At 42.4% G+C, this 26,578-nt stretch overlaps 1 protein-coding gene across 1 annotated transcript in view; it reads right to left on the bottom strand.

Annotated features, from left to right (window-relative positions):
• LOC136874686 (general odorant-binding protein 19d) overlaps positions 1 to 26,578 on the bottom strand; it is a 51,229-nt gene that overhangs the window by 15,536 nt on the left and 9,115 nt on the right. The window contains exons 2-3 of the mRNA XM_067148326.2: positions 10,209 to 10,287; positions 3,640 to 3,692 (exon numbers count right to left, since the gene is read on the bottom strand). Of these exons, the coding sequence (XP_067004427.2) occupies positions 3,640 to 3,692; positions 10,209 to 10,287 (132 nt within the window). The remainder of the gene's footprint in view (positions 1 to 3,639; positions 3,693 to 10,208; positions 10,288 to 26,578) is intronic.

A 26,578-nucleotide genomic window follows, 5' to 3' on the forward strand; every position in this document is an offset into this window, starting at 1 on the left:
ATTCATTTGTATATAGTTATTGGAGACTCGAGAAGATACGAGAAAGCATGTTATTTCATACTTTTCTAGAAGCCTGGCCAGGCAAGGTATATAGACAGTCTAGAGTTGAGTAGAGTTGAGTTGTTAGTGAAAGTCGTTAGTCGAGTCGTGTGTGTGAACTCATGTTGTGATTTTGTTGTGTTGTAGTTGGTTGACATGCTGTGGCAGTCAAGTGTTTTGTTCAAGATGGTGGTTCGTTAATGTGTGTGTATAATTTGTAGGCCTATATGATTTGTAAATTAAACAGTGAGCACAATTGACAGCAACTCGTGTGTGCGTCTTTGTGAATAGATATTATTATTATTATTATTATTATTATTATTATTATTATTATTATTATTGTTATTGTTGTTGTTGTTGTTGTTGTTGTTGTTGTTGGTGGTGGTGGTGGTGGTGGTGGTGGTGTTCTGATGGCCTTGTTTTATGGCCGGATGCCCTTCGTGATCCAACCCTATGTAGAAGGACGAATTCACTCTTCCGTGTGTATTTGGAAGTTGGTTGTGTGATGTGTGTATTGGGATGGACACAAACAAAACAGTTCCAAAGTCAGAGGACTTAATGTGAAGCGGTGAAAATCCTCGACGCAGCCAGGCATCGAACCCACGGCCCTCTGTATCAAAGGCTTCAACGCTGTCCACTAAGCTAAGGAGCCAGACACGGTGGGACATGAATTATTATTATTATTATTATTATTATTATTATTATTATTATTATTATTATTATTATTATTATTATTATTATTATCATCTGGCTCTTTGGCTAAATGATCAGCATGTTGGCTTTCGGTACAGAGGGATCCGAGTTCGATTCCCGGTTGGGTCGGGGATTGTAATTTTGTCTGCTTAATTGCTCAAGCTTGGGAAGTTTTCGTCTTAACACACGTCTTAATGTTCATACAATATATTGCACTTGATACCAGCACAGAAACACACAGTAGTGAACTCCCATTCACATATGGCTGGCGTCAGGAGAGGCACCCGGCCGTAAACCTGGGTTAAATCCTTACAATGTGTCGACCGGTGGAAACTGGGAGAAGGCCAGGAAGTATATTATTATTATTATTATTATTATTATTATTATTATTATTATTATTATTATTATTATTATTATTATTATTATTATTATTATTATTATTATTATTATTATTATTATTATTATTATTATGCCAAACGTGGACATATTTCACGAGGAGAGTGTCTTGCTAAGGTCAGTCAGAGGGGAATTCACACAGAGAGAAGACATAAAATAAATAGAGTAGCATACTTGTGTGCCAAGAATAACTTAGCCCTTAGATTGAAATAGGTTAACAATGTATATTTTAGGAGAAATTAATAATTTGAAACACACACTTACTACTGTCCATAGTTCATAAGTTTAGTATTAGGTTCCATATTTTAATCTTTATTGTAAATTATTTATAAAATAAGGAATAAGAAATGGAAATGTTCTGTAAGTGGGCAGAAATACCTGTTGAACAATAACTAAAATAAATAAATAAATAAATAAATAAATAAATAAATAAATAAATAAATAAATAAATAAATAAATAAATAAATAAATAAATAAATAAATAAATAAATAAATAAATAAATAAATAAATAAATAAATAAATGTGGTGGCAAGAATGAGTCTACATACTGTAATGTGCCCTGTAAGTCAGGTAGCGAATGGAACATTCTTCTCTAATGTTTCATTTTGTATACCTCACTGTTCAGTCAAACGTCGGTCTTCTGTGAACCATTAGGAATTTGTTGGAAATTATGAGCTACCCATTCTCATCTAACATGCCAGCAGTTTATACACGGATACTTTTTCCTTTTCCCTGTGATGGGGGGTCTTCTAAACGTCTTCCAGATAACAACCAAGCTTCACATTTGGTACAGGACCAAACACCTGGAGTGTGGGTCCCATAAAGTATTCTAAATAGGAGTCAAAATCTCATTCTTTGCGCTGAAGACTCGTTCACACCTTTCTGTAGAAGCTGCAATTACGTTTACTACTGGAAAAAGTAGGGAGGAAATCATCTGTTCCTTTCTCTTCATTTCTGTCGTCCTTGTACCAAACATTTATCAATGGAATATTCATGAGTACCGGAGAGTACCACTACTTTGTACTTTCTAACATGTACAGATATTTCCAGTTTCATTTAGAAATTTTCCCGAAGAGCTAGTACTGAGTAGTAGTTCCACCCCAACTAAACCTCTATTAAGTTCGATTCGATAACGGCCTCCTACTCTTCCGTATTGGAAGCCCACCACCCAACGAGCAACACTTCGATATGGCAACTGAACTTTTGTATACGATAGTCATCACAACCGTCAACACAAGGCTCATTGCTAGCACCATAATATAGTGTGAACTTCTGACGAGTTACCGGTAATTCCCTGTGCCGTATGTGGGCGAGTGGATATTGCAAAAGCCATAGCCAGTAACATCATGGGCTCAGATAGTCTGCGATAAGCTTCCGTACAGCGCACAGCGTGATTGGTTCTTATACAGCAGTAATTGATCGAATTTTAGTACATGTCATGTCTTCTGGATTAAATGTTGAACAGTGTATTTTCATGTGCTGTAGATTTTTAAATCGACATTTTGAACATTCATAAGGCTAAATTGTCGAGAGTGAACCGGTAGGTCACACGCTACAACGCTTGTCTACAGGCTGACGGAGAGCATTTTCAACACTCGCTGTAATAGGGTAAGTTTTACAGTCTTTCTCTCTATGTTTTAATTTGATTATCCATTCATCGAAGTTGATGGGTTTTCTACGACCGTACGAGAACGGTGTGACGGCGAGCGCGCTCTCGTTTACCGACACACGGCATGAGGGAAGTACGGCAACCACTGAAGGACTCACCCTGTAGGTCCTGTCCCGATTTACATAACATGTGCGGTTACTTCAATGACGAAAGTTAGTCAAACGTTTAAGAAATGCTTGTATGCCCTCCACCACTATCCCCCACAGGGCTCAACCGATGGAGTTCATGGAGCAAGTAACAAAATATTTTATGTGAATAAAATATATCATAGTGCTTTTCTTCATGCTGCTATACTTGTACAAACTAAGTACACGTCTTTCTTAACTCCCAATGTAACGAATCTTGTAGAAACTCATCAAAGTTTCAATGATCGTTCCATACGGTCAAAAATTTGGTCAAGGTCATTTATAAAACATTCGAAAATTATTTATGTCTAGTGTTCATGAGAAATTCGTATATTTTTCTATTTTTGAAACATTTAACCAAACAAGATCTGCCAATCAAGGCAGAGGAAGGTCAGATCCTCATTACACATGAACATGAATGGGAGGTTGGTCCCTCTTTACTGACATAGAAATGCAAAAGTAGAGATAGAACTCGAGTATTAGGCAACTTAAGGTCAAATAAGAAAACATATGAAGTCTTTTATAAGATCAGCCAACAGATCACAGCACAACATTCATACTGTTAAGAGCAAATGTTTTACCATGTACAATTCCATTCGGTTCGAATTACAGTATGTTTGATCGAACTTTTGTCCAAACTTAAAACATATATGTATATTTGATAGGAATATCTAAAAGTGAGCACGGGGATTTGAGTTAAATAGGTGACAACTTACCTTGGCTGATTTTGTAGTTAGTTCATTCCTGTTGAGCAAATTCTTCACGTCATCTGAGGACAGAAGGAAACCATTGTTAGTAGGTATATTAAGAGTGGGCGTTTAGTGCTGGCTTTCCATTTATGACGCTCACTGAACCTATCAAAGTTCATAGCAGGCATTGCTTCATGTCTATTGGAACAATGGAAAATGCTGGCGATGTACATATATTCCTTGAGGTTCTGAGAAAGGTAGAAAAGAGAAAATCCTCGAGAGATAGCTGTCCTTAGCTAAAGGTACTATGAGGTACAGTCCAATAATTAATTCGAAGATAAAATAATTATTCCTCATTCTCTATCCCTAGGAAGTGAAGTGTTTGAGAAAAGGGTGAAAATAACAGCTGCTAGTTTGTGGTCTTTACGAAGCCCCGAGTTTTCACTGTGTAACTTCTAGTAGAGGGAAGATCTCAAAAGCAAGGTGTAAAAATTGAACTCTCTCGCTTTAACAGAAATGAAACAAAACTTTCTACCCGAGATTGGAACAATTCTTGCAGGAATGTTCAAATGTGTCTTCCAGAACGTGTATGTAAGAATCGTGAGCGCTGTGTAGAAGAACAAGTCCAACATCCCTAATATCTGAAGTCAGGTAGAGTTCACCTTACAAGGGAACTGTCCATACTGTCATATCGAAATCGACAATAAAATTTAGTAGAGAGGATGAAGGGTCCATAAGAAAGAAATCTACAAAAATTCAGCTGACATTTCGATCTGTAAGATCCTGAAATCGATACGGAAATGTCTAATAGAATTGCACGCGTTAGCGTATAGCTCGACGTGGACAGCCCTGGTGACCAGGTGAAGCGACCCGATTACCTTGAGCTTTCTGCGCTAGCCAGTTGACACATGTTCCTTTGAAAGAGCAGGCATGAATCTGGTTAATGTTCTACAGTATGCTTTACGTTATTTCGGTGAAAATGGTGTCTCCTCTTCCCGTGAAACACCTTTGGAAGAAAGGGAGATGGGTCGATATGTGATCGAACTAATTGAAAATCATCCCATGGGTTCCAGCATCGTCTCGGAGTCGTGTCGGAGAGAAATAGTGACAGTGACCTCTTCTGCGTTATTTGAAAGAGAAGGCAGTACACCATTGCCAGGAACAAGATGTATTCCGGATCCGATTTTGAGCCCCGAGTCTGATTCCCGTTAATCCAGTGAAGAGACACTGCAGTCACCTAACAAATCTACTAGTTCAAGCTATGCTTCCAGCCCACAGAAGAAAGCGAAAAAAACTGTAGATCTTGTGCACAAGAGAAAAGCTTTAAATTTATGGTTAAATAAAGGGGGTAAGAAGCGGCTTTCATTAACCACTGTCCGCAAAAATTGTCGTAAGTTGACGTCACTACGACGACTGTAGAGGTAGAAGAACCAATTAGAATATACATCAGTAAGCCCCATTGAACTCAGGAAATCGACGCGTACAAAATTATGTTCTCGCTTTACAGAAGCAAGAAGACTGAAGCAAAATATATGCGACTATGGGCCTTGGAAGTTTCAAGAGAGGTTTCAATGGGACGTACTAATTTCAGCACATATGCTAGTTGGTTGAGTCGTACAGAATAAAAAGTAGAAAAATTACGTATATGTAAGAAGAAGACATGAAACAGCGTATGACTTTTAGTGCCGGGATGTGTCCGAGAACTTCGGCTCGCCAGGTGCAGGTCTTTCGATATGACAGTACGGACAGTTCTCTTGTTAGGAACCAGCACGACCTTGCAACAAAGTTCGAGTCCAGCTTACTCCTATACCATTAACCTCAATGTACTGAAACTTCGCACCTGCATTTAGTGATATTTCCCCAACCCAGAAAAAAATATGATTATGACTGTAATGTCCAGTTTATACAAGTCTGCTTTTTCTGTGGCATTTCCCATAACTTTTTTTTTTTACATTCAAGTACACTTTTCTCAGAAACCACTGAACTTCTCATCACGAATTTTTATGGGTATGCATGGGGTCGTCCGCCTCTGTGGTGTAGTGGTTAGTGTGATTAACTGCCAGCCCCGCAGGCCTGGGTTCGATTCCCGGCTCTGCCACGAAATTAGAAAAGTGGTACGAGGGCTGGAACGGCGTCTACTCAGCCTTGGGAGGTCAACTGAGTAGAGGTGGGTTCAGTTCCCACTCAGCCATCCTGGAAGTGGTTTTCCGTGGTTTCCCACTTCTCCTCCAGGCAAATGCCCGGATGATACCTAACTTAAGGCCACGGCCGCTTCCTTCCCTCTTCCTTGTCTATCCCTTCCAATCTTCCCATCCCCCCGCAAAGCCCCTGTTCACCATAGCAGGTGAGACCGCCTGGGCGAGGTACTGGTCATCCTTCCGAGTTGTATCCCCCGACCCAGAGTCTGAAGCTCCAGGACACTGCCCTTCAGGCGGTAGAGGTAGAATCCCTTGCTGAGTCCGACGGAAAAAGCGACTCTGGAGGGCAAACAGATAAAGAAGAAAAATGCATGGGGTCATTATATATTGAATAGGTGAAATATAACCGGAAATAAAATGATATCATGCCCTACAACAAAAAATAAATATTATAAAAATTTACCAAAATTTTGTACATCAAGTACAAAAACTTTTTATTGGCCAAATAATAAAACAATGAATAAAAACCTTTCACATACTGTGTAAATCTAAGCCTATACAACATATGTGGACAGTTTAGTTGCTCTCTGTCTTCTATTTTCTGAGACTTGTTGGATCACTGAGGTGGTGGTGATCACTGTTTTAAGGGGAAGTACAACTGAGCAACCTTCCTCTATTAACGCTAACCCGCTAACCGACCTAATACCATCGGGGTGGGAAAAGAACAAGAGTTGAGAGGTCGTACTAGTGAGGAGCATGGCACAAGTAAGTGGAAATAATTACAGTACTCAGCTAAGGGCCTCTTGGTCTCCAACTTATGCTCCGTAGTTAAGAGCCCCTGGGGCTCTTCTTAGTCGCCTCTTAATACAGGCAGGGGATACCGTGTTCCACAGCCCCCATCCTTAGGAGGATCAGCATAGAGTTCAGTAGTTATAAGTATGGTCGAAATCAAATTTCTTACTAGGAAAGTTTCACTTATGATCAAGTATTCCGTAAACTAATGGCAAGAAGCTATCCTTCTGACTGACGCCGTAGCAGGAAATTAATAGGTCTACTGGTTTCTAAATACTCTGATCGAATAAAAAACACCCTCACCAATATCTGTTACGACCTTATTAGGTAACATGTCTATTATACACGAATATATTTAGCCATCTCATATTTTATCCAACGTCCACAACGCTATGAATTTATCATCTTTGATCATAAATTTTCCACACCCACCCCTCAAAATATGGCACGACAGGCTTTAAGGTGAGAAGACGAAGTGAACCTGCCATCCCGCAGTTGAATCGATCCGTGGATAAAGAAACTAAGTCAAGTTTAGATTATTGCTTTCTAGATATATTAAACTACCCAAGTGATACCTTGCTGTGATAAAACAAATCATGCCCGCCTATTCTTTATACGGGAAACGTAAGGAAGCTTACTCCTTAACCTGAGGATAAAGGAATGAAGTTGACAAGAAACTCTCGAATGGTAATTTTAATTGCTACGACATGGTATTAGTTTACTAGTCTTGCTCAAAACAGTCCTTAAATTCAGTGATACAGGCCTGTAAATAGAACATATTTGTGATTTGTCTGCCATTTGACTCATTATTTGGAGTACATCCTCTTAAAACGGAGTAGGGACCTGCTGTATCTTCCTCTGAAGACACTGTGTTATGGCTTGAAAATGGCTACCGAATGGAGAAAGGAATTAAGAACATTATTTCAGAAAGGTGTTTCACAATATTCCATTTCAAACTGTTGGTCGTCTTGACAGAGGATGTGCACGAAGACACAAGGATTACACGTTCTCGAAAAGAATTCTTTTATATGTGAGAAAAATTGTTTAAGTTCCTTTCTCCGCCGACTGATTCAATTACACTATAGATCTAGCTGTATGTTTATTCATATCGAGGGCCAACTTTATGAAATTCCACAAAGCATCAAACGTCGGACTGACTGTTTATAATAATGTTATTGGCTTTACGTTCTTTTTCGGATTTTAGAGACGCCGAGGTGCTGGAATTTAGTCCCGCAGGAGTTCTTTTACGTCCCAGTAAATCTACCGACACGAGGCTGTTGCATTTCAGCATATTCATATATTGAGCCGGGATCGAACCTGCCAAGTTGGTGTCTCGGAATGAGTAGCTCAGACACTACAGCACTGGCTTACTGAGTCCAAATAGGGGATTTAATCCTAGCCCAGTCCAATGGTATTTGAAGGTGCTGAAATTAGCGAGTCTCATGCCGATAGATTTACCGTCACGTAAAGAAAATCCAACAGCTTGGTGTCTCCAAAAAGAAGAAGTGAACGTAGTTATTGGGACGTAACACCAATAACATCGTTATTCTTAACACGTCAAGTATCACTTACGCTAAAGAAAATACGGTTCCTCGCAATAATGTAAAAAGAAAACGACAGCTCGAGAATACATCAATACGAGAACAAAAGTGTATATTTTACTACTTGTTCCGTTGTTGTAATCAGTTTGAATACAAAAATAAAACTATAATTGAGAACATTAACCATGAATGTTTAACGCGCAGTAAGATGTACCACCATTGTACATTGTACAAACCAAAACCTAGCATAACAAAATGAAATTTCTTGTACTTCACTTCAAAATTATTTAATGTCCTTACCAGTTCTTTACAAACAAATTCATTAAGCCATAAAATCATTCTGAAGCGTCTTAAATTATTTGTCATGGATAAATAACTAAATGAAAACAACATGCCATCATGTTCAGTTTCTGTTCTAAGTTCCACCATACACTGTTTATATTACCCCCATACCCATACTTGAGGAATCATTGTTAAATATACACTGAGTGGCCAAAACTCACGGGAAGGGGTGTCCCATCAGAAAATGCACCGTGTATGACCCCTGTACACTGAGGCCAGCTGCGGTGTAGCTGAGCAGTCTGTCGCAGATGCCAGTGTCGTGAAAATGGGATGATCATCAGCGCACAGCGCATAGGTCATAGCGTTGCGGAGATTACACGCGAATTCGGGTTTCCGAGGTCAACAGTGTCGAGGGTGGATCTTCAATGTCGCTGAGAGACACCTGTTACCACCCGCATAGACCACCGCACGGGACCAAAGATGTTTAACCTACGGACATCACGTCACCTCCGCAGAACCATACTGGGCGCTCGACGGGCTACTATGAGTCAGATCACCGCCTAGATAAATGTTGGGTGTCAGGAACCCATTTCTACCAGGACTGTAAGGAGGCAACTGCACCGCATAGGCTTCACCAGCCGACAACCAACTTGTGTCCCTTTGCCGACACCTCGACACAGAGCTCAAGGACGTGCATGGGCCAACGAACATCGGCAATGGATCATGGAACAGTGGCGGCGTGTGGTATGGTCCGATGAATCCCGATTACAATTGTGTCGAGCTGAAGGGCGCGTGAGAGTGTGGCATGTGGCGCACGAAGCTATGGATCCTGCGTGTCAACAAGGTTGTGTCCAGGCAGGAGGTGGTTCACTTCTAGTCTGGGCGGCGCTTTCATGGTCTCAATTAGGCCCCACTGTTCGCCTGCAGGGAGCGCTGACAGGTGCACTTTATGTGGACATTCTTTCAGACCATGTGCATCCCTTTCTGGCTCTAAATATCCCGATAGAGATGCCATCTTCGAACAGGACAATGAGCCATGTCACCGCTCTGTGGTGGCACCCAGATGGTTGCAGAAGCACTCCAGTGAAGTTACGACCATGGATTGGCCCTCTAGATCCCCCTATCTTAATCCATTGGGGCATTTATGGGATGCTCTCGATGCTGGTGTACGCCCCATGAACACCGCACCAACTACATAAGACTAATAATTGTGGGTAGCAGTGCAAGATGCGTTGGTCCAGGTCCCTCCAGAACGATTCTAACACCTTGTAGAGTCGATGCTTCGCCGTATTGCTGCTCGCGGAGGAGCAACTCGTTATGAACATCACATTCAGCGTCTTCCCATAACTTTTGATCACTCAATGTATATTTTTTATAATTAACATTTTAAATTACCACACGCAACGCTTCACCTTGCATGGTATTGCTGATATCGTGACTCTACTCTATTGAGGTTGGTAATAATAATAATAATAATAATAATAATAATAATAATAATAATAATAATAATAATAATAATAATAATAATAATAATAATAATATTTAATAGATACCTAGTTATGAGATTGATTTCTTTAAGTATTCATTGTTAATGTTATTAGAAGGGCTATGTATATAAGAAACAGAATCCTTTAAATATGTAAAGTACGTAATGAATGAATAACTACTACTACTACTACTACTACTACTACTACTACTACTACTACGTTTGACTTTTCTGCTTCGTATGATTGACTTCAAACGGTCGAAGTCACTTCATTATGTGAGTTAAGCATAATTTCGAGGGGGAAATCTCCTAAAGGTATATTTTTTTATGCTATACAGTGCTTAACGAGATACTCACCGTCTGTAGCCTTCACTTCTGTTTGACAGGTTTTAGCTATGGGACCAATCCTCTCCTTGAACTCTTTGGACGATTCAGCCTGTAAATAAAATGTTGAGAATGTCACCTTTGCAGAATGTGGATTTTCATAAACATAACATCATCCATCTCGATGTGCAGAAACTCAACTGTGTACGATAATAATAATAATAATAATAATAATAATAATAATAATAATAATAATAATAATAATAATAATAATAATAATAAGTCGTGATATTTGACACAAAAGGAATTTTTTTTTCAAGTGGCAGTAACAAAACGAACAAGATTACTCTTCACTGGATTAAAGGACATACAGGACTTCGGGCGAACGAGAGAGCTGACTATCTTGCCAAGATCGCTGCCAGCTATAAATCTACAATAGACTACAAATCACCGCCTCTAATTGATGCCAAACAAGTATTAACTGAATACTATACAACAATTTGGAACTCCATATATACCAGCTCCGAAGATTCCTTCCATACAAAAATTAATTCCTAATATACCACACAGACTGTCATCATCTTTCTGGTCCAACTTCATAACCACCCAGTTTATTACAAATCATGGTCGCTTTAAATCCTATCTGCATAAAATAATAAAATAATAATAATAATAATAATAATCGTATGTCCTCAGCTAAGGTGTGCAGACATTTCGATTTGACGCCATCTGGCTGTCTGCTCGTCAATTTCGACGTTCCGTTTTACTCTAGGCCCCCACTAGATGGTAGACCGAGTAAACCGAAACTCTCTTGGGCGTCTATGGCTGAGATTTAATGAATTTTGTCGGGTAAACACCAAGTGTGTCACCAGAGATCTTTTACATGCCGACATCGTACGACATGGAGTGTCGAATGGACTTTTTTCCGCCCTTCAAAAATCCGACTACCTCTGCCGGGTTTGAACCCGCTATCTTGGAATCGGGAGGCCGACACTCTACCACTGATCCACAGAGGCAGCTATCTGCATAAAATAAACATAATGGATTCACCACTGCCGGGCTGAGTGGCTCAGACGGTTAAGGCGCTGGCCTTCTGACCCCAACTTGGCAGGTTCGATCCTGGCTCAGTCCGGTGGTATTTGAAGGTGCTCAAATACGTCAGCCTCGTGTCGGTAGATTTCATCATCATCATCATCTGTTTACCCTCCAGGTTCGGTTTTTCCCTCGGACTTTGCGAGGGATCCCACCTCTACCGCCTCAAGGGCAGTGTCCTGGAGCTTCAGACTCTTGCTCGGGGGATACAACTGGGGAGTATGACCAGTACCTCGCCCAGGCGGCCTCACCTGCTATGCTGAACAGGGGCCTTGTGGAGGGATGGGGAGATTGGAAGGGATAGGCAAGGAAGAGGGAAGGAAGCGGCCGTGGCCTTAAGTTAGGTACCATCCCGGCATTCGCCTGGAGGAGAAGTGGGAAACCACGGAAAACCACTTCCAGGATGGCTGAGGTGGGAATCGAACCCACCTCTACTCAGTTGACCTCCCGAGGCTGAGTGGACCCCGTTCCAGCCCTCGTACCACTTTTCAAATTTCGTGGCAGAGCCGGGAATCGAACCCGGGCCTCCGGGGGTGGCAGCTAATCACGCTAACCACTACACCACAGAGGCGGACGTCGGTAGATTTACTGGCACATAAAAGAACTCCTGCGGGACTAAATTCCGGCACCTCGCCGTCTCCGAAAACCGTAAAAGAGTAGTTAGTGGGACGTAAAACAAATAACATTATTATTATTATTATTATTATTATTATTATTATTATTATTATTATCATCATCATCTGTTTACCCTCCAGGTTCGGTTTTTCCCTCGGACTTAGCGAGGGATCCCACCTCTACCGCCTCAAGGGCAGTGTCCTGGAGCTTCAGACTCTTGGTCGGGGGATACAACTGGGGAGTATGACCAGTACCTCTCCCAGGCGGCCTCACCTGCTATGCTGAACAGGGGCCTTGTGGAGGGATGGGAAGATTGGAAGGGATAGGCAAGGAAGAGGGAAGGAAGCGGCCGTGGCCTTAAGTTAGGTACCATCCCGGCATTCGCCTGGAGGAGAAGTGGGAAACCACGGAAAACCACTTCCAGGATGGCTGAGGTGGGAATCGAACCCACCTCTACTCAGTTGACCTCCCGAGGCTGAATGGACCCCGTTCCAGCCCTCGTACCACTTTTCAAATTTCGTGGCAGAGCCGGGAATCGAACTCGGGCCTCCGGGGGTGGCAGCTAATCACGCTAACCACTACACCACAGAGGCGGACATTATTATTATTATTATTATTATTATTATTATTATTATTATTATTATTATTATTCACCACTCTGCAGACTGCTGGACACCTGTTGACTGAATGCACCACGTACTCAAGACAACGACCAGCTGTGATACGAACAACTCCCCCGCCAACGATTGTGAAATACCACTGGAACACTGTCGAAGTAAAAGAATTCCTCAAGAAAATCTTCCGCTCACTTCAATAATTTATCTATATGTTGTTATCATAACTGTAAATATCCCGTGATATACCTGTAGGTGAAACAAGAGTTGTAAATGTGTTAACTAAATATAAAATAAAATAAAAATGTCAGCGAAAGGAAAGCCCAATATCCACAACTAAGTAGATAATCGATTGCGAGGCTTTGATTACGAGTAACGTACAAATACTGCAAACGATAATATACTGAAGGACCATTCAAGTTGGAAAAGTAAAGGAACCTCTAAGCTTCGTGAACTAATCTCCTAGAGGCGGGAGAAAGAAGAATTACATGCGAGCAGTCGGGGGAAAAGATGCCGAGCACAAGCAATCGGAAACATAGCAATAACTCGATGGTCTCCATATAACGTTGGATAAGTTTGGACTAGAGTAGAGATGGCTGAAAAATAACGTAGCAGTTACTTTGTCACAGTTACATGCCTGTCACTGTTACAAATGTAACGAGGACAAAAAATAACAGGTTACCGAGTAACGACAATAGAATAACGTACTAATGAAAACAGTAATTGGGAAGTGGGAACCGTCACTAGTAGCAGCTTACAGACACAGAATGTGACCTTCAGAGTTCAAACAGTACGCATGTCTTCCAAGTGAGAGCGCTTTCGTAGGAGATTGCTTTTTAATTCAAATACACTATAGAGTATATTATACATATTCACATATTGACATATTCAACTGCTCAGGGGTAATCGTTGACTCAGACATCGCGCAGGGCTACCTACACTATAATATTATTATAAGTTTCACTGTATAATTTTTCTTGTACTATAAATAAATTAGTATGCTAACTTTCCATATTGTTATTATAGATAACATAACATTACTTCATTTTACTTAATCGATCCTCTTGTACCGGTTTGTGTCGAGGTTTGCCAGACAGATCATCATGTTTTCTTATCTTCTATCCTTGACCGGGGCAGTGTCAAACTCACTCCTCTAGATTTCAGAAAAGGCGCTATGTTGTCTTCTCATTTCATCCGTTGTCTGCCTCTCGTTAACTTTATAGCAAATAGTCATGCGTGTTTTGCTGCACCGACTTTCAACAGTGTAGTGATGCGTGCGCGCATGTGCGAATGAATGAATGGGGCTTCGCAACACAGGTGGAAAGAGACAAGCTTGAAGCCATGACCAGCCTGTGACCAATAAAAGGTGAGTAACATTGGACGTTATTTTTAACTGTTACTTTTCACTGTTACTTTATTGTAGCAGTGACAGATGTAGCAGTTACACAAAAATAACAGTTTGTCACACCTCTAGATTAGAGTCTGAAAAGAGCAAGTGTTGAACAATGGAATATTATAATACATGTATTATAATGAAAATAGCTGGTATTGAATAACGACCAAAGTTCAAACGCCCATTCGAATATTTTTGTTCTTCTAGATTAGGTTCATATCTGAGTTCCAACACTGTTTTGAGGGTCATCGTTGTAAACATGCACGGTATCCGTGCGTGGAGTTGATTCGCCGCCCTCGGGATAGGCATCCGTCTCTTAGGAGGTGAAAACTTGTCTAGAAATGAGAGAGAGAGAGAGAGAGAGAGGGAGAGAGAGACAGCCGTGGACTCTCAGTTCGGGGTGCGGGTGGGCGGGCAGCCACAGTACTTTTTCCCACGCATCTTTCTTTGCTACTGACCACTCATTCAAGTCTTCCGTGCGAAAACAAACTAATTCACTGCTGCCAACCCTGAAAAAACGCGGGATGGAAGCCAGAGGCCCAATCTGAGTCAAAATTCCTGGTCTCAAATGTTACTTTTCAATATTATTATTTATTATTTTCTTCTTAAAATATAAATAATATGCTAAACAAGGTCATTAATTATTATTTAATTTTATTGTATGCAACTATGGAGATTTGGCTGGCGCATGCTGGTATCGGGGTTTGTGAGGACATCTTGGCTGCTACGGACTTCGCCCACGTGAAAGCCTCTTCCCACACCCTTCTACCCCACGAAACTGCCCTCCAGCACGCTTCCCCCTTTCATCTCAACCCCTTCACCAGCACTATATCCTCGGACGGAAGCTCGATATTCCGCGCCTTATCTTCAACCTGAAGACATTTACCAGTGAACTGCGCGCTGAAAGTCAGTCACCTAAGTTTGATATTGCCGAACATTCTTCCTTACTGATGGGAATTTACAGTTTTACAATGAAGTGTAATTACTTTAGCATTATTCGAGTACAATATTTGACTTCAAATGTCGATAGAAGTGTATAAAAGAACCTTTCCGTTCTCTACGGAGGACAGCGTCCGGGAGTTCTTGAGGGCCGGCCGCTGCTGGGGAGAGAGGTGGAGACAGGCGTATGTAATAAGAGAATGCCTGTTAAGTTCAACACAAGTCGTTGTTATTCCAGCTTTTGATGTACGAGGAGAATACGTGTTTCTGCAAGCAGAATGGTATGAAAGACATGTAACGCCAGGACTGACCATATCAAGAGAGAAAATGAGAGGATAAGGTAGTTAAGAGAGTATGGACATGTGAAGAAAAGGATGATGGGGCTAGAAGGTGATGGTCATTTAACATCAAGTGCAATTATGTAACCAATTTCCCTTAGTCTAGATCAGAGGAAACGTCTGAGAAGTCCGATCCTCCGAAGATTGTAGGCATCAGCAAGAGAGAAGGAAGTTCCACGAAAGGGCTCCATTAGCCTCGCACATCTAACAACGTCGGGGTCGGAAAAGAACAAGAGTTGGCCAAGTAAGGTCGCGTAGGAAAGACGAAGGTGGGGATCATGGCATAAGTGGGAGCAATGCAAGACCCAGCTAGGAGAACCGTGGTCGCCAACCCACGCTCCCAAATTCAGATCCCCTGGTCTCCTTACGGAGGGAAGGTGACACGTGAATGTATTCTACCACCCCCATGGAGTAATAATAATAATAATAATAATAATGATAATAATAATAATAATAATAATAATAATAATAATAATAATAATAATAATATGGTCTCGACCAAGTTTAGTGTGCCACAACGTCTAATTAGTAGCTCCATTTCCTGCCATTTCACTTTCCATACTTAAAGAGAATCGAAAGGGATTTCGCCGATGGCAAACCGGGCCACGCTGTCTCTCTCACATCACTGGTGAACTGTGTCAGCGTTACAGAGCTTGCTTTAGCAAAAAGCAGTGTTTCTTGTTCATAACCCCTCAAGCACTGAATTCATTACATAAATTTGTTTATCTGGGACAGCATATTTGCATTCAAACTAGCAATGCAAGTCTGTAACCTCACTTGAAACTTGTTTATTTTTTAATTAAAATGCGGGGCCGATGACCTAGATGTTAGGCCCCTTTAAACAACAAGCATCATCATCGCCTTGCTCGTGCGCAGTGGTATTGAAGTATGACTACTGGTACACTAGGAGTCTATAATCTTTCTTTCTAAATCCGTGTAACCTCGATGGTTGGTTTTTTCCCTCGGACTCAGCGAGGGATCCCTTCTCTACCACCTCAAGGGCAGTGTCCTGGAGCGTGAGACTTTCGGTCAGGGATACAACTGGGGAGGAGGACCAGTCGCCTAGGCGGCCCCTCACCTGCTATGCCGAACAGGGGCCTTGTGGAGGGTGGGTGGGAAGATCGGAAGGGATACACAATGAAGAGGGAAAGAAGCTGCCGTGGACTTAAGTTAGGTACCATCCCGGCATTTGCCTGGAGGAGAAGTGGGAAAACACGGAAAACCACTTCGAGGATGGCTGAGGTGGGAATCGAACCCATCTCTACTCAGTTGTGTAATGTGGAAACTTGTATGATTCGGGAAAAAAAATGTGGTCCCTTGAGAGTCCGCTTTGAGCAAGTTTTACTGTACTATGGATTTTGTAGACGATCACAAACAGGCCTGAGCTAAAGGAATAAACCAAATATGGCTAAAATTCGCTCCCGGCCAGGATTCGAAAACTGGGCCCTTTGAATATAAGGCGGCTAAGAAATTCTCACGGAATTAGTTCTTAATCAGGCTAAAATTATAATCAAAGACAGAAATTTCACTAGGGTCCCTATTTGAACATTCGTCAGCTATACGGAGTTGAATCTCACCAGAGCCGGTTAATATCTAGGATCGCTTAAATATGAGACATCAAAGTCTTTGATCTCTTGTCATGGACCAAATTCCAGCGTATAATAAGACTGGTCGCATCAGCACTATTAGTATTTCGTTCCCAGTAACAAATATCCAGATAACATTGGATAGAATGCACTAAACGCACACAATACGTAAATTGGTAAAGTTATTATTGTTGAAGTACGGTTCTTGGAACACCCATAGTTATCAGACTCCTATATTTTTGTGCATACCGAACGAGTGTGCAACGCGGTACGCGTCGTGTATCTAGCTTGCAATCGGGCGGTGATGGATTTAAGCCCTGCCGTTGGCAACCCCCAAAATAATATGTTGTTTCCCAACTTCACATCGGACAAATCCTGGCGATGTGCCTTTATTTAGATCGTAGCTGCCACGTTTCGAGTCACAGTTCTCTTTTCCTAGCATCACGGAAAACTGGTCGTCTTAGTGTGACGTTAACCAGTTACCAGTGTAAAAATATATGTTTTACAGACATTGTTCCAAGCTTGACGTGACACAAGCGTAATCAGCTCATTTCCTTCATTCCACTAGCGCGCTACGTCATTCTGTACAGAAAACTCATTTGACCTAATGCTAAGAAAGTTTCATACAGTATCTCCTTATTCCTGGTATGTTCCTCTATATATTGGGCTCGGTACCTGCTCCTTGCCACCGAGCTCGATAGGTGCAGTCACTTAAGTGCGGCCAGTGTTCAGCATTCGGGAGATAGTGGGTTAGAACATCACTGCCGGCAGCCCTGAAGATGGTTTTCCGTGGTTTCCCATTTTCACACCAGGCAAATGCTGTGGTTGTACCTTAAGGCCACGGACGCTTCCTTCCTACTTCTAGCCCTTTCGTGTCCCATCGTCGCCATAAGACCTATCTCTGTCGGTGCGACGTAAAGCAACTTGCAAAAAAAAAAAAAAAAAAAATACTCCTTGCCTGAATGGTCAGCGTTGAGGCCTTCGATTCAGAGGATCGCGGGTTCGATTCTCGGTTGGTTCGGGGGTTTTAATAGCGTGTGATTAATTCTTCTGGCTCGGGGACTGGTTTTTTGTGTTTGTGCTAACACTCTCCTCTTCATATTCACACAACAGACCATACTGCCAACCACCAGAGAAACACACAATAGTAATTATATCCCTCCAAATAGGGTTAGCGTCAAGGAGGGCATCCGTCCGTAAAACAGGGCCAAATCCACATGTGCGACACATTCCGCACTTGCGGCCTCACAAGGTGTGAGAAAAGAAGAAGATTGGGGGCGGTACTAGATGGGGGTTTGGCCAAATTTAACGGCCTTCCTGACACCAACCTCATGTGATTGGTAGTGTGGTGTATTGTGTGCAGATGAAGAAACGTGAGACAAATAATTATTAACCATTTGCAATTAAAATCCCCAGTCCATCCAGGAACCGAGGCTGGGGCCCTCTGAATCGAATGCCAGTACACTAGTCATTCAACCAAGCAACCGACTGCTAAGAAAGTTGTAAATTATTTTTATAAAATAATAATAATAATAATAATAATAAACTGAGGCACTACTGTACCGTTATTCCGTTATTCGACCGGAGGCGCTAAATGCATCAGAATGGCTTGCGATGAATAAGAAAGGCCTGGCAGAACAACTGGAAGCCAAAGAGAGGAAGATTTTAAAAAATATCTTGGGCCTGGTCAAAGAACAAGGAGAGTACAGAAGATGAACTGTATCTACACGTGCAGAAGGTAACGGACACCATACGCAAAAGGAGAATCTCTTTTTATGGCCGCTTGCCACGAAAGAGCTCCGGAAGATTGTCCAATCAAATCTGCACCTACATTGAGGGAAAGAAAACCAAAGGGATCTGGTTTATAGAGGTGGAAAAAGACCTACAAGATCTCACATGAGGACATCTTGGAACGTGAATCTTTGAAGAAGAAACTTGGGGAAGTACAGAGTTTTCAGTCAAAACCCAAAATAAAATTAAAAATGGCGTATGGCTTTTAGTACCGGGATATGTCTGAGGACTTCGGCTCGCCAGGTGCAGGTCTTTTGATTTGACCCCCGTAGGTGCCCTGCGCGTCATGATGAGGATAAAATGATGATGAATACGACACATAAACCCAGTCCCCGTGCCAAGGGGATTAACCACTTATGGTTAAAATTCCCGACCCTGCCGGAAATCGAATCCGGGACTCCTGTGACCAAAGGCCAGCACGCTATTTAGCCATGGAGCCGGACGCCCAAAATGAAAAGCGGCAAGAAGTGGACTGAAGAAGAGAGGGGTGCTCACCGGAGAAGAATGCGGGAATACTGGACAAATGTGAAAGATAGACGGAGAAAGCAGTTGAAATAGCGTGGTCCATACAAGACCGAAACGAGGAGAAGAAGTAAAAGTAATCATGTTGTGGTTGGTTTTGCGTCCACTAACTACTTTTACGGTCTTCGGAGACGCCGAGGGTGCCAGAATTTAGTCCCCCAGGTCTTCTTTTACTGCTAGTAAGTCTACCGACACAAGGCTGACGTATTTGAACACCTTTAAATACCACCGGCCTGAGCAAGGATCGAACCTGCCAAGGTACAGTCAGAAGGCCAGCGCCTCATCCGTCTGAGACATTCAGCCCGGTTAATTATAATTGTTACCGTGTTTTAGCGGTAGGTAGAGGCGTAAGAAGGTGCGGGCGTGAATGGGTTTCAAACTACGGAATCAAAGTTAATGTAAAATTAATTTAAAATTTAACTAGGTTATATTTTCTTTTCAAAAACCAAGCAATAACAGACATGGCAGGTACAATGTAGCAAAACAAGGGGAGATACAATATTTACAGGTTTTGGGCTTCACGCCCTGACTTCAGCGATCAGCTCAGTTTTACCACAAACACAAGTTTTAACAGAGGGGCAGAAAACCCCATTCATCCCTAGGAGCCCCTGGCTCCGAATTACACAGAAAAGCCTCCACGAGGCATATGACACTCCATTATCAAAAGAGCGATCCGCTCTTAAAATTTAAGCCTCTCAAAGGCCACACCAAACTCTACCTTCAAGCTGTCCTCTAAGGACGTATTCACAGGGGTAAAATACCCAACCTACAGAGGTCTATTACATGAAAGGAAGGTTGATTACATGACCTCTAAAATAACAATTTGAGAGGAGGCGATCTTGCACTCCTAATACACTTTGTTTTTTTAAAACCTAATCTGGCTCTGGGCCGCTAACGCAAGGGCTAATCCCATACTACAGAGGTGACTTAGAGAAGAACACTTTACATTACATAAACGAAGAGTAGTTTGAGAAAATAAGTTCACCTCAAAACAAATGTGAGTGGGAGCTCGAGAGGGTTAGCACTCTCTATCCCAATATGTAGCTTTACAAGAAAAAGATGAAAAGAGTAATTACATTTTAGGAAAAGGTTACATGATGGAAATGCTTCGAACCCGCCGCGAGTGTTAAACTGCCGACCTAGCAAGAAAAGAAGTTATTAATAGGCCATTACCTGGTGTTGAACGGCTGAAGAAGAAAGAGGCGCTTCCCGCCTCCTGCTATGTACTTAATACACTGAAAGATGGAACAGAAGTGGCCCGGAGACCCCAAAATCAGCAGTTTATATCCTCTCGCGGAAGATTCTAGGCGTTAGGGGAAATAAAACACCCTCCCTCAAAGTTTTTATTGGCTAGGGAAAAGAAACCCCTACATAGAGGAAGAAGAAACACATTATTGGTGGAAAATTAATTAAAGAAATTCGGGATTGGCTAGATCCAAAATAAGGGGAAAAAGAGGGGTATACAGCCAACTTAAACCATGACAGAAAGAAATTTAACAAAGAACAAACTCTTGAAATAAAAATTTCTCCAACAAAATAGTTCTTTGATTTCGCACTAGGTTGCACTATTGTAATTCTTCAGTAGTGTCCTCTAGAAGAGAAAGTTCACACTTCTTACTTCAAGCGAAACAAAAACACATCAAAAGTGACACAGTTCAAAAACTCAAAATTTTCCACGTGGTGACATCTTCTGAGAAAGTAGAGAATTAATAGAATAGATAAAGTTCAACCTTCCTCCAGAAGAGGAGTTTCAACAGGCGCAACTTTTAAATAAACGGTGTAGAGGTGTACCGCCCGGTACAGACCTCCCCCCCCAAAAGTTCCTCCAGGGGTGACACATGAAATCAGTTTGAAACAAAGTCCAAGTAATGATGTTGATACGAAGATAGATAGCAGAAGCATTTACAAGATTTCTTAATTCAGTTTCAAAATGTTGTTGTTGCAGGTGAATGAAAGTCTTTATGTTTGTAGAATTTGAATTTCTGAAGATAAACTTTTAATACTTAGAAGTGAAGAAAAATTTTTTGCACGGTCCACCAAATATTGCTGTTGAATTCCCAAATGTAGTTATCGCTTATGGTGACTGTCCATGTAGTTGATGTAGATTGAGTCGAATGGCCGGACCGGCCGTTGCAGCTTGCGTCCAAAGGAGGCCGCTCGGACCCCTCAAGTACCCTGAGATACCGCTCGCCCGCACTATGAGGGGAGCAGAGGTGTTGAAGTACGCCGCGCCCGCGGTGAACAGATACAGGCTGCGGGCATGTAGCAGGTCGTGCGCCGCACATCAGCCTTGGCCGGGAGGTGAGCTCCGGCTCGCCGTGCACATGTCGTCCTCGCTGGAGAGGAGGGGGCCCATCCCCCTCCCCAGTCGCTGCACGGCGCTGCGCGGCTGCGGGGGCGCTGAAACATTAAAGCTAGGCGGCAGAATTGTGTTGGACAATCATTTCCTTTGAGGGTACAGGCTTGTAGAGAGAGTGAGGGGCCAGCGGCGTGCAGATATTCATGGTATTCATTAAGCCACTGTGTAGAGTGGAGCAGGAGACGGGAGCGTGGTAATGGCCGTGGCAAAGACAGGATGGCAGTTTAATGGGTCGGGGCAGGTTTCACAAACATGCTTACATAAGAAACAAAATCCTATAGAAGGGGCAGAATGCCGTAAAAGTGAAACTCAAAAAAAAAATATAACCTTCATATCCTTTCAAAATAATATGAAGCAAGTTAACACAGAAATTACACCGGTTTCACCTGAGACAGGTGAACCCTAAATATCCTCTCGGTGGCTGGATTACTTAGCAATAAGGTAACCGGCGTAAGAAAATCGAGAATGATACAAGGCCCATGAAATCTGGGGGCAAGTTTGCCCGCGGGAACAAAATTTTTGACCATAACCTGGTCACCTACCTTCAAGGTGGTGGGTCTCCGTCCACGATCATACCTTTCCCTAACCTTTTCATGAGATACTTTAAGATTGGCTTTAGCCTTCTTCCAAAGATCTTTAATGTTATCCGGATCTATTGTCTCGGGGAGAATGTCATTCAAAGACCAGAGGTTAGAGAGCGGCGAGTTGGGAACAAACTTGAACATCAAAGAAGTTGGAGTAAATTTGTGAGCTTCATGAACCGCCGAATTCAAAGCAAAAGCTAACCAATGCAGGGACGTGTCCCACCTAGAATGATCTTCATGATGATAGGCAATAAGTGCGGACCTGAGATTACGGTTAACCCGTTCAGCCAGAGATGGTTGAGGGTAATAAGCAGAAGTAGTTACATGAGAGATGGACAAGTCAAAGCAGAATTTACGAAATAAATTTGATGTGAACGCCTTAGCATTATCAGATACAATATATTGGCACGGACCAAAAGAAGCAAAAATAGAATTTAGGCAAGTAATGGTGGACTGAGCGGTAGCCAGCTTAGTCGGAAATAACCAAGAAAATCTAGTAAAGCCATCTACGCACACAAAGATGAACTTGTTAGCATTACCCTTTGACTGGGGGAAGGGTCCTACATAATCGATATACAGGCGTTCCATGGGGCGCGACGCTTGATGCGAAGACAAAAGGCCTACCTTGGTGGACATGGTGGGTTTACTAAGCAAACAAGATTTACAAGCTTTTACAAGTTCACGGATTTCACCGTCCATACCTTTCCAAATGAACATTTCACGAATTTTTTCCCGGGTTTTAAAGATTCCAAGATGCCCTCCTAATGGGGTCTCATGATAATACTTGAAGATCATAGGCACAAGAACCGCTGGCACGACAACCTTCATCATCTTATCATGCCTCGATGGGCAACATAAAACACCATTCCTCAGAACATAAGGGACGACATGTTCCCCAGAAGAAAGGGTTTCCATTATCGGACCCAGCGTCGGATCTTCACGTTGGTATTTCTCGATATCCCTAAAGAGCATGGGAGCATCTGTTAGGATGGCATTAACCTCAGATAGTATGGACTCGGAAGGTGATGAACTGTCGACCGGTTCATGGGTCTCGACCTCGTTTGAAAACATACGGCTGAGTCCATCAGCCACAACATTTTCGGTACCTCTGATATGCCTGACATCGAATTGGAAGGCGGAAATACGGATGGCCCAACGGGCTATACGACCAGTACGACGCGGCCTACCTAAGACCCAGCTTAAGGCTTGATTATCTGTCTCCAAGTCGAATTTGACATGTTCCAGATAGAGACGGAACTTTTCTAAGGCAAATAAAACTGCCAAACCTTCAAGCTCATATATGGAGTACTTTGCTTCTTGAGCCGAGAGAGACCTAGATGCATAGGCGATGGGGCGCCTCCCTAGTTCAGTCTCTTGAAGAAGGACTGCAGCTACCGCCGACGACGACGCGTCGGTTTGGACGATGAATTTCTTCGAGAAATCCGGCATAGCAAGTACAGGGGCATTACAGAGAGCTAATTTAAGATCTTCGAAAGCGGCTTGTTGAGAAGGTCCCCACTCGAATTTGATGCCTTTCCTACGAAGAAGGTTTAAGGGCGCCGCTCTATTAGCGAAGTTAGGAATAAACTTCCTGAAGAAATTCACCATACCAATGAATCTAGCGATACCTTTAATGTCCTTGGGAGGTTTAAAATCACGGATGGCCTGTGTTCTAGAATGATCGACTGCTACACCATCAGGTGACACAATATGCCCTAGGAATGACATAGAGGGCTTAGCAAAGGCAACCTTGGACAACTTAACAGTTAACCCAGCCTTACGAAGGCGATTGAGAACTTCTCGCAGATGATCTAGATGTTCTTCAAAGGTTTCGGAAAATACGACGACATCATCCAAGTAGTGATATAAGTACTCAAATTTGATGTCAGAAAAGACCCTATCTAGTAGCCTAGTGAGCACAGCTGCCCCCGTGGGGAGCCCGAAAGGCACGCGGTTGTATTCGTATAAGTTCCAGTCCGTGGCAAACGCTGTAAGATGTTTAGACTCTTCGGCAAGGGGAATTTGATTATAGGCCTGATTCAAGTCCAAGATGGTGAAGAACTTGGCCTTACGAAACCATGAAAAGCAAGAATGAAGGTCGGGAAGGGGCACAGATTGCAACACCACCTTCCGATTGAGAGCCCTGTAATCAATGACAGGCCTGAAGCCTCCTTGGGGTTTCGGGACTAGAAAAATAGGCGAAGAATACGCTGACTTAGAGGGCCTAATAATACCATCCTTCAACATCTGATCGATGATTTCTTTCAGAGCCTTCATTTTAGGTGGAGATAGCCTATACGGTGGAAAACGGACAGGAATCGAATCCGTAACCTCAATTTTGTATTCAATAAGGTCAGTAACACCAAGAGTATCAGAGAACACCTCGGGAAACGACTGACACAGTTTCCGAATACTATCAGCCTGCTCCTCAGGTAGATGTCTAAGGTCTAACAACATCTCATCCTGGGTAGGCGAAATAGATGAACATGATACAGAATTACACTTTAACAAGGGAATTCTACAATTGGACGCAAATTTGAATGTGCACGACCTACTCTGGAGATCGAGCACAAGACCAGTGTGAGAAATGAAGTCCGCTCCCAATATGATGGGGCAAGACAAACGCTTGGCCACAAACAATTTGATCTTCCATGTAAATTTAAAAACCCGAATTTTGACATGTAAGGAACCTAGAATTTCTAATGGAGATGAATTAGCCGAAAGATATTTAACAGGAGATGAGTCATAGTCAGGGAGTTTACAAACAGATTTCAATTTAGAATGCCAATCAGCCGAAATAATGGAACAAACACTGCCTGAATCTAAGAGAGCTGTTATAGGCTCGTTATTTAACTCAATCTTAAGAAAAGGAATAGGTGCGGGGGTATCCGCCGCAATCCTAAGACACTCTTTAGGGCATTCAAAAGATGAATTTGAAGGCTGGTCGTTCTCTGCATTTACAACCTGTTTACTAGGGGCTAAGTCTCGGGAAGATGGATTAGTCGGCTCAGCCGACGCCACTAGTCACTTTTTATTATTGGAATAGCTGGAATTTGCACCAGAAGTTGAGCAGGAGGGGGTGCTATTTGAGTTTGGGCAATTCTTGGCGATATGTGAGAAGGCCCCACACTTAAAACAGCCTTGTGATGACCCTGCTCCATTCCTTGTCCCACTTGACTTGATCAGAGGACACTTATTCCGCAGATGGTCAGGCGACCCGCAAGCATAACATTTACGGGGATTGACTGGTCGGCGAGGTGGAGGCCGAGTGTTACTAAAGGAAGGCGGGGGTTCTTTCGCGACACGCAAAGAATCGGCGTATCTAACTCCTTCCGCTGAGACGGCCAATGCTTCAAGTTCAGAGAAGGTTTGCGGACACGCCGCGAAACACAAATATGACCTGTAGGATGGCGAAATACCTTCTACAATAGCCTGCACTATCTGATCTTCAGGAAAGTGCAGAGCAAACACCCTAGTATAGAATTTGATATCTTGAATGAAATCAGCCAAGTTTTCATCCAAGCGCTGTACACGGTAATAGTACTTCTGAATCAGGGAGGACCTGGCCCTAGCCGGGATGAAGTTAGCTAGCAAATGGGCATGGAAATCCTCAATAGATGATTGCTCGGCAATGGCTCTTACGATTTTATCAGAGAGAATACCAATAGCATACGGATAGATAATTTGCAAAATTTGACATGGCGAAAGAGAAAAAACCAGAGCATGATCCTGAAATTCCACTAGAAATCTTAAAAATGAAATTACATCACTGGTGGTGTTGACGGAAAACTTAGAGATACCTCTAAGCAACATTGCCAATGGATGAGGCAAGCTGCTGAACCCAGGTGACATAGTCGTTAAAGGTTTCAATGGCAAAGAAGTTAATTCAGCACGTACATTGTTCAACGATGTGCGGCGTTCAGACTCGTTGTCCAATGGGGCAGAGATAGTTTGAGCAGCAACGGTTATCCTATTGCCTTCTCCCTTAGCAGGTTCTTCCTCACTACTTACATTCACTATGGTGGGCTGATCAGATTTGGGAGGAACTTCCCCAGTTAGCAATTGAGTGACCTTATTAGACAATTCAGAAATAGTTTCAAAGAGCGTATTAGCTTGCTTCCTCTGAACGTCATTCACTTTCAGAGACAACAGATCATTAACTCTATTTGAAAAGTGATATAATCTGCCTTGCACACGCTTAATTTGGTTAGGAGACGGATCATTTTCATCAAAAAAACTAACTACGGAAGCTAGCCCAGTAATATTCTCCGTGATCGTGGAAAGAGAGTCGTAAATTTCTTTCTCTCCCAAATTGGGGATGGAAATGGGCAAATCAAGGGACTCTCTAAGCTTGTTGGTGTCGATTGCAACCGTGCCTCCAGATTGCACATTTCTGATAGTTAACTCGTATATCAACTCCTCTTTGCGCAAGTAGTTAAGGAGGAGAACATCGCGAGGGCCGGGCATGATGACAGAACAATTTTGAAAAACTCAAAAAATTCCAGCAACTGAGAAAATTGTTAGAGTTCGAATCAAAGCAATGTTTAGCCGTCAAAAGGGGCTAAATTGA

This window comes from Anabrus simplex, chromosome 5 (assembly GCF_040414725.1).
Source record: "Anabrus simplex isolate iqAnaSimp1 chromosome 5, ASM4041472v1, whole genome shotgun sequence".
Lineage (NCBI taxonomy): Eukaryota > Metazoa > Arthropoda > Insecta > Orthoptera > Tettigoniidae > Anabrus > Anabrus simplex.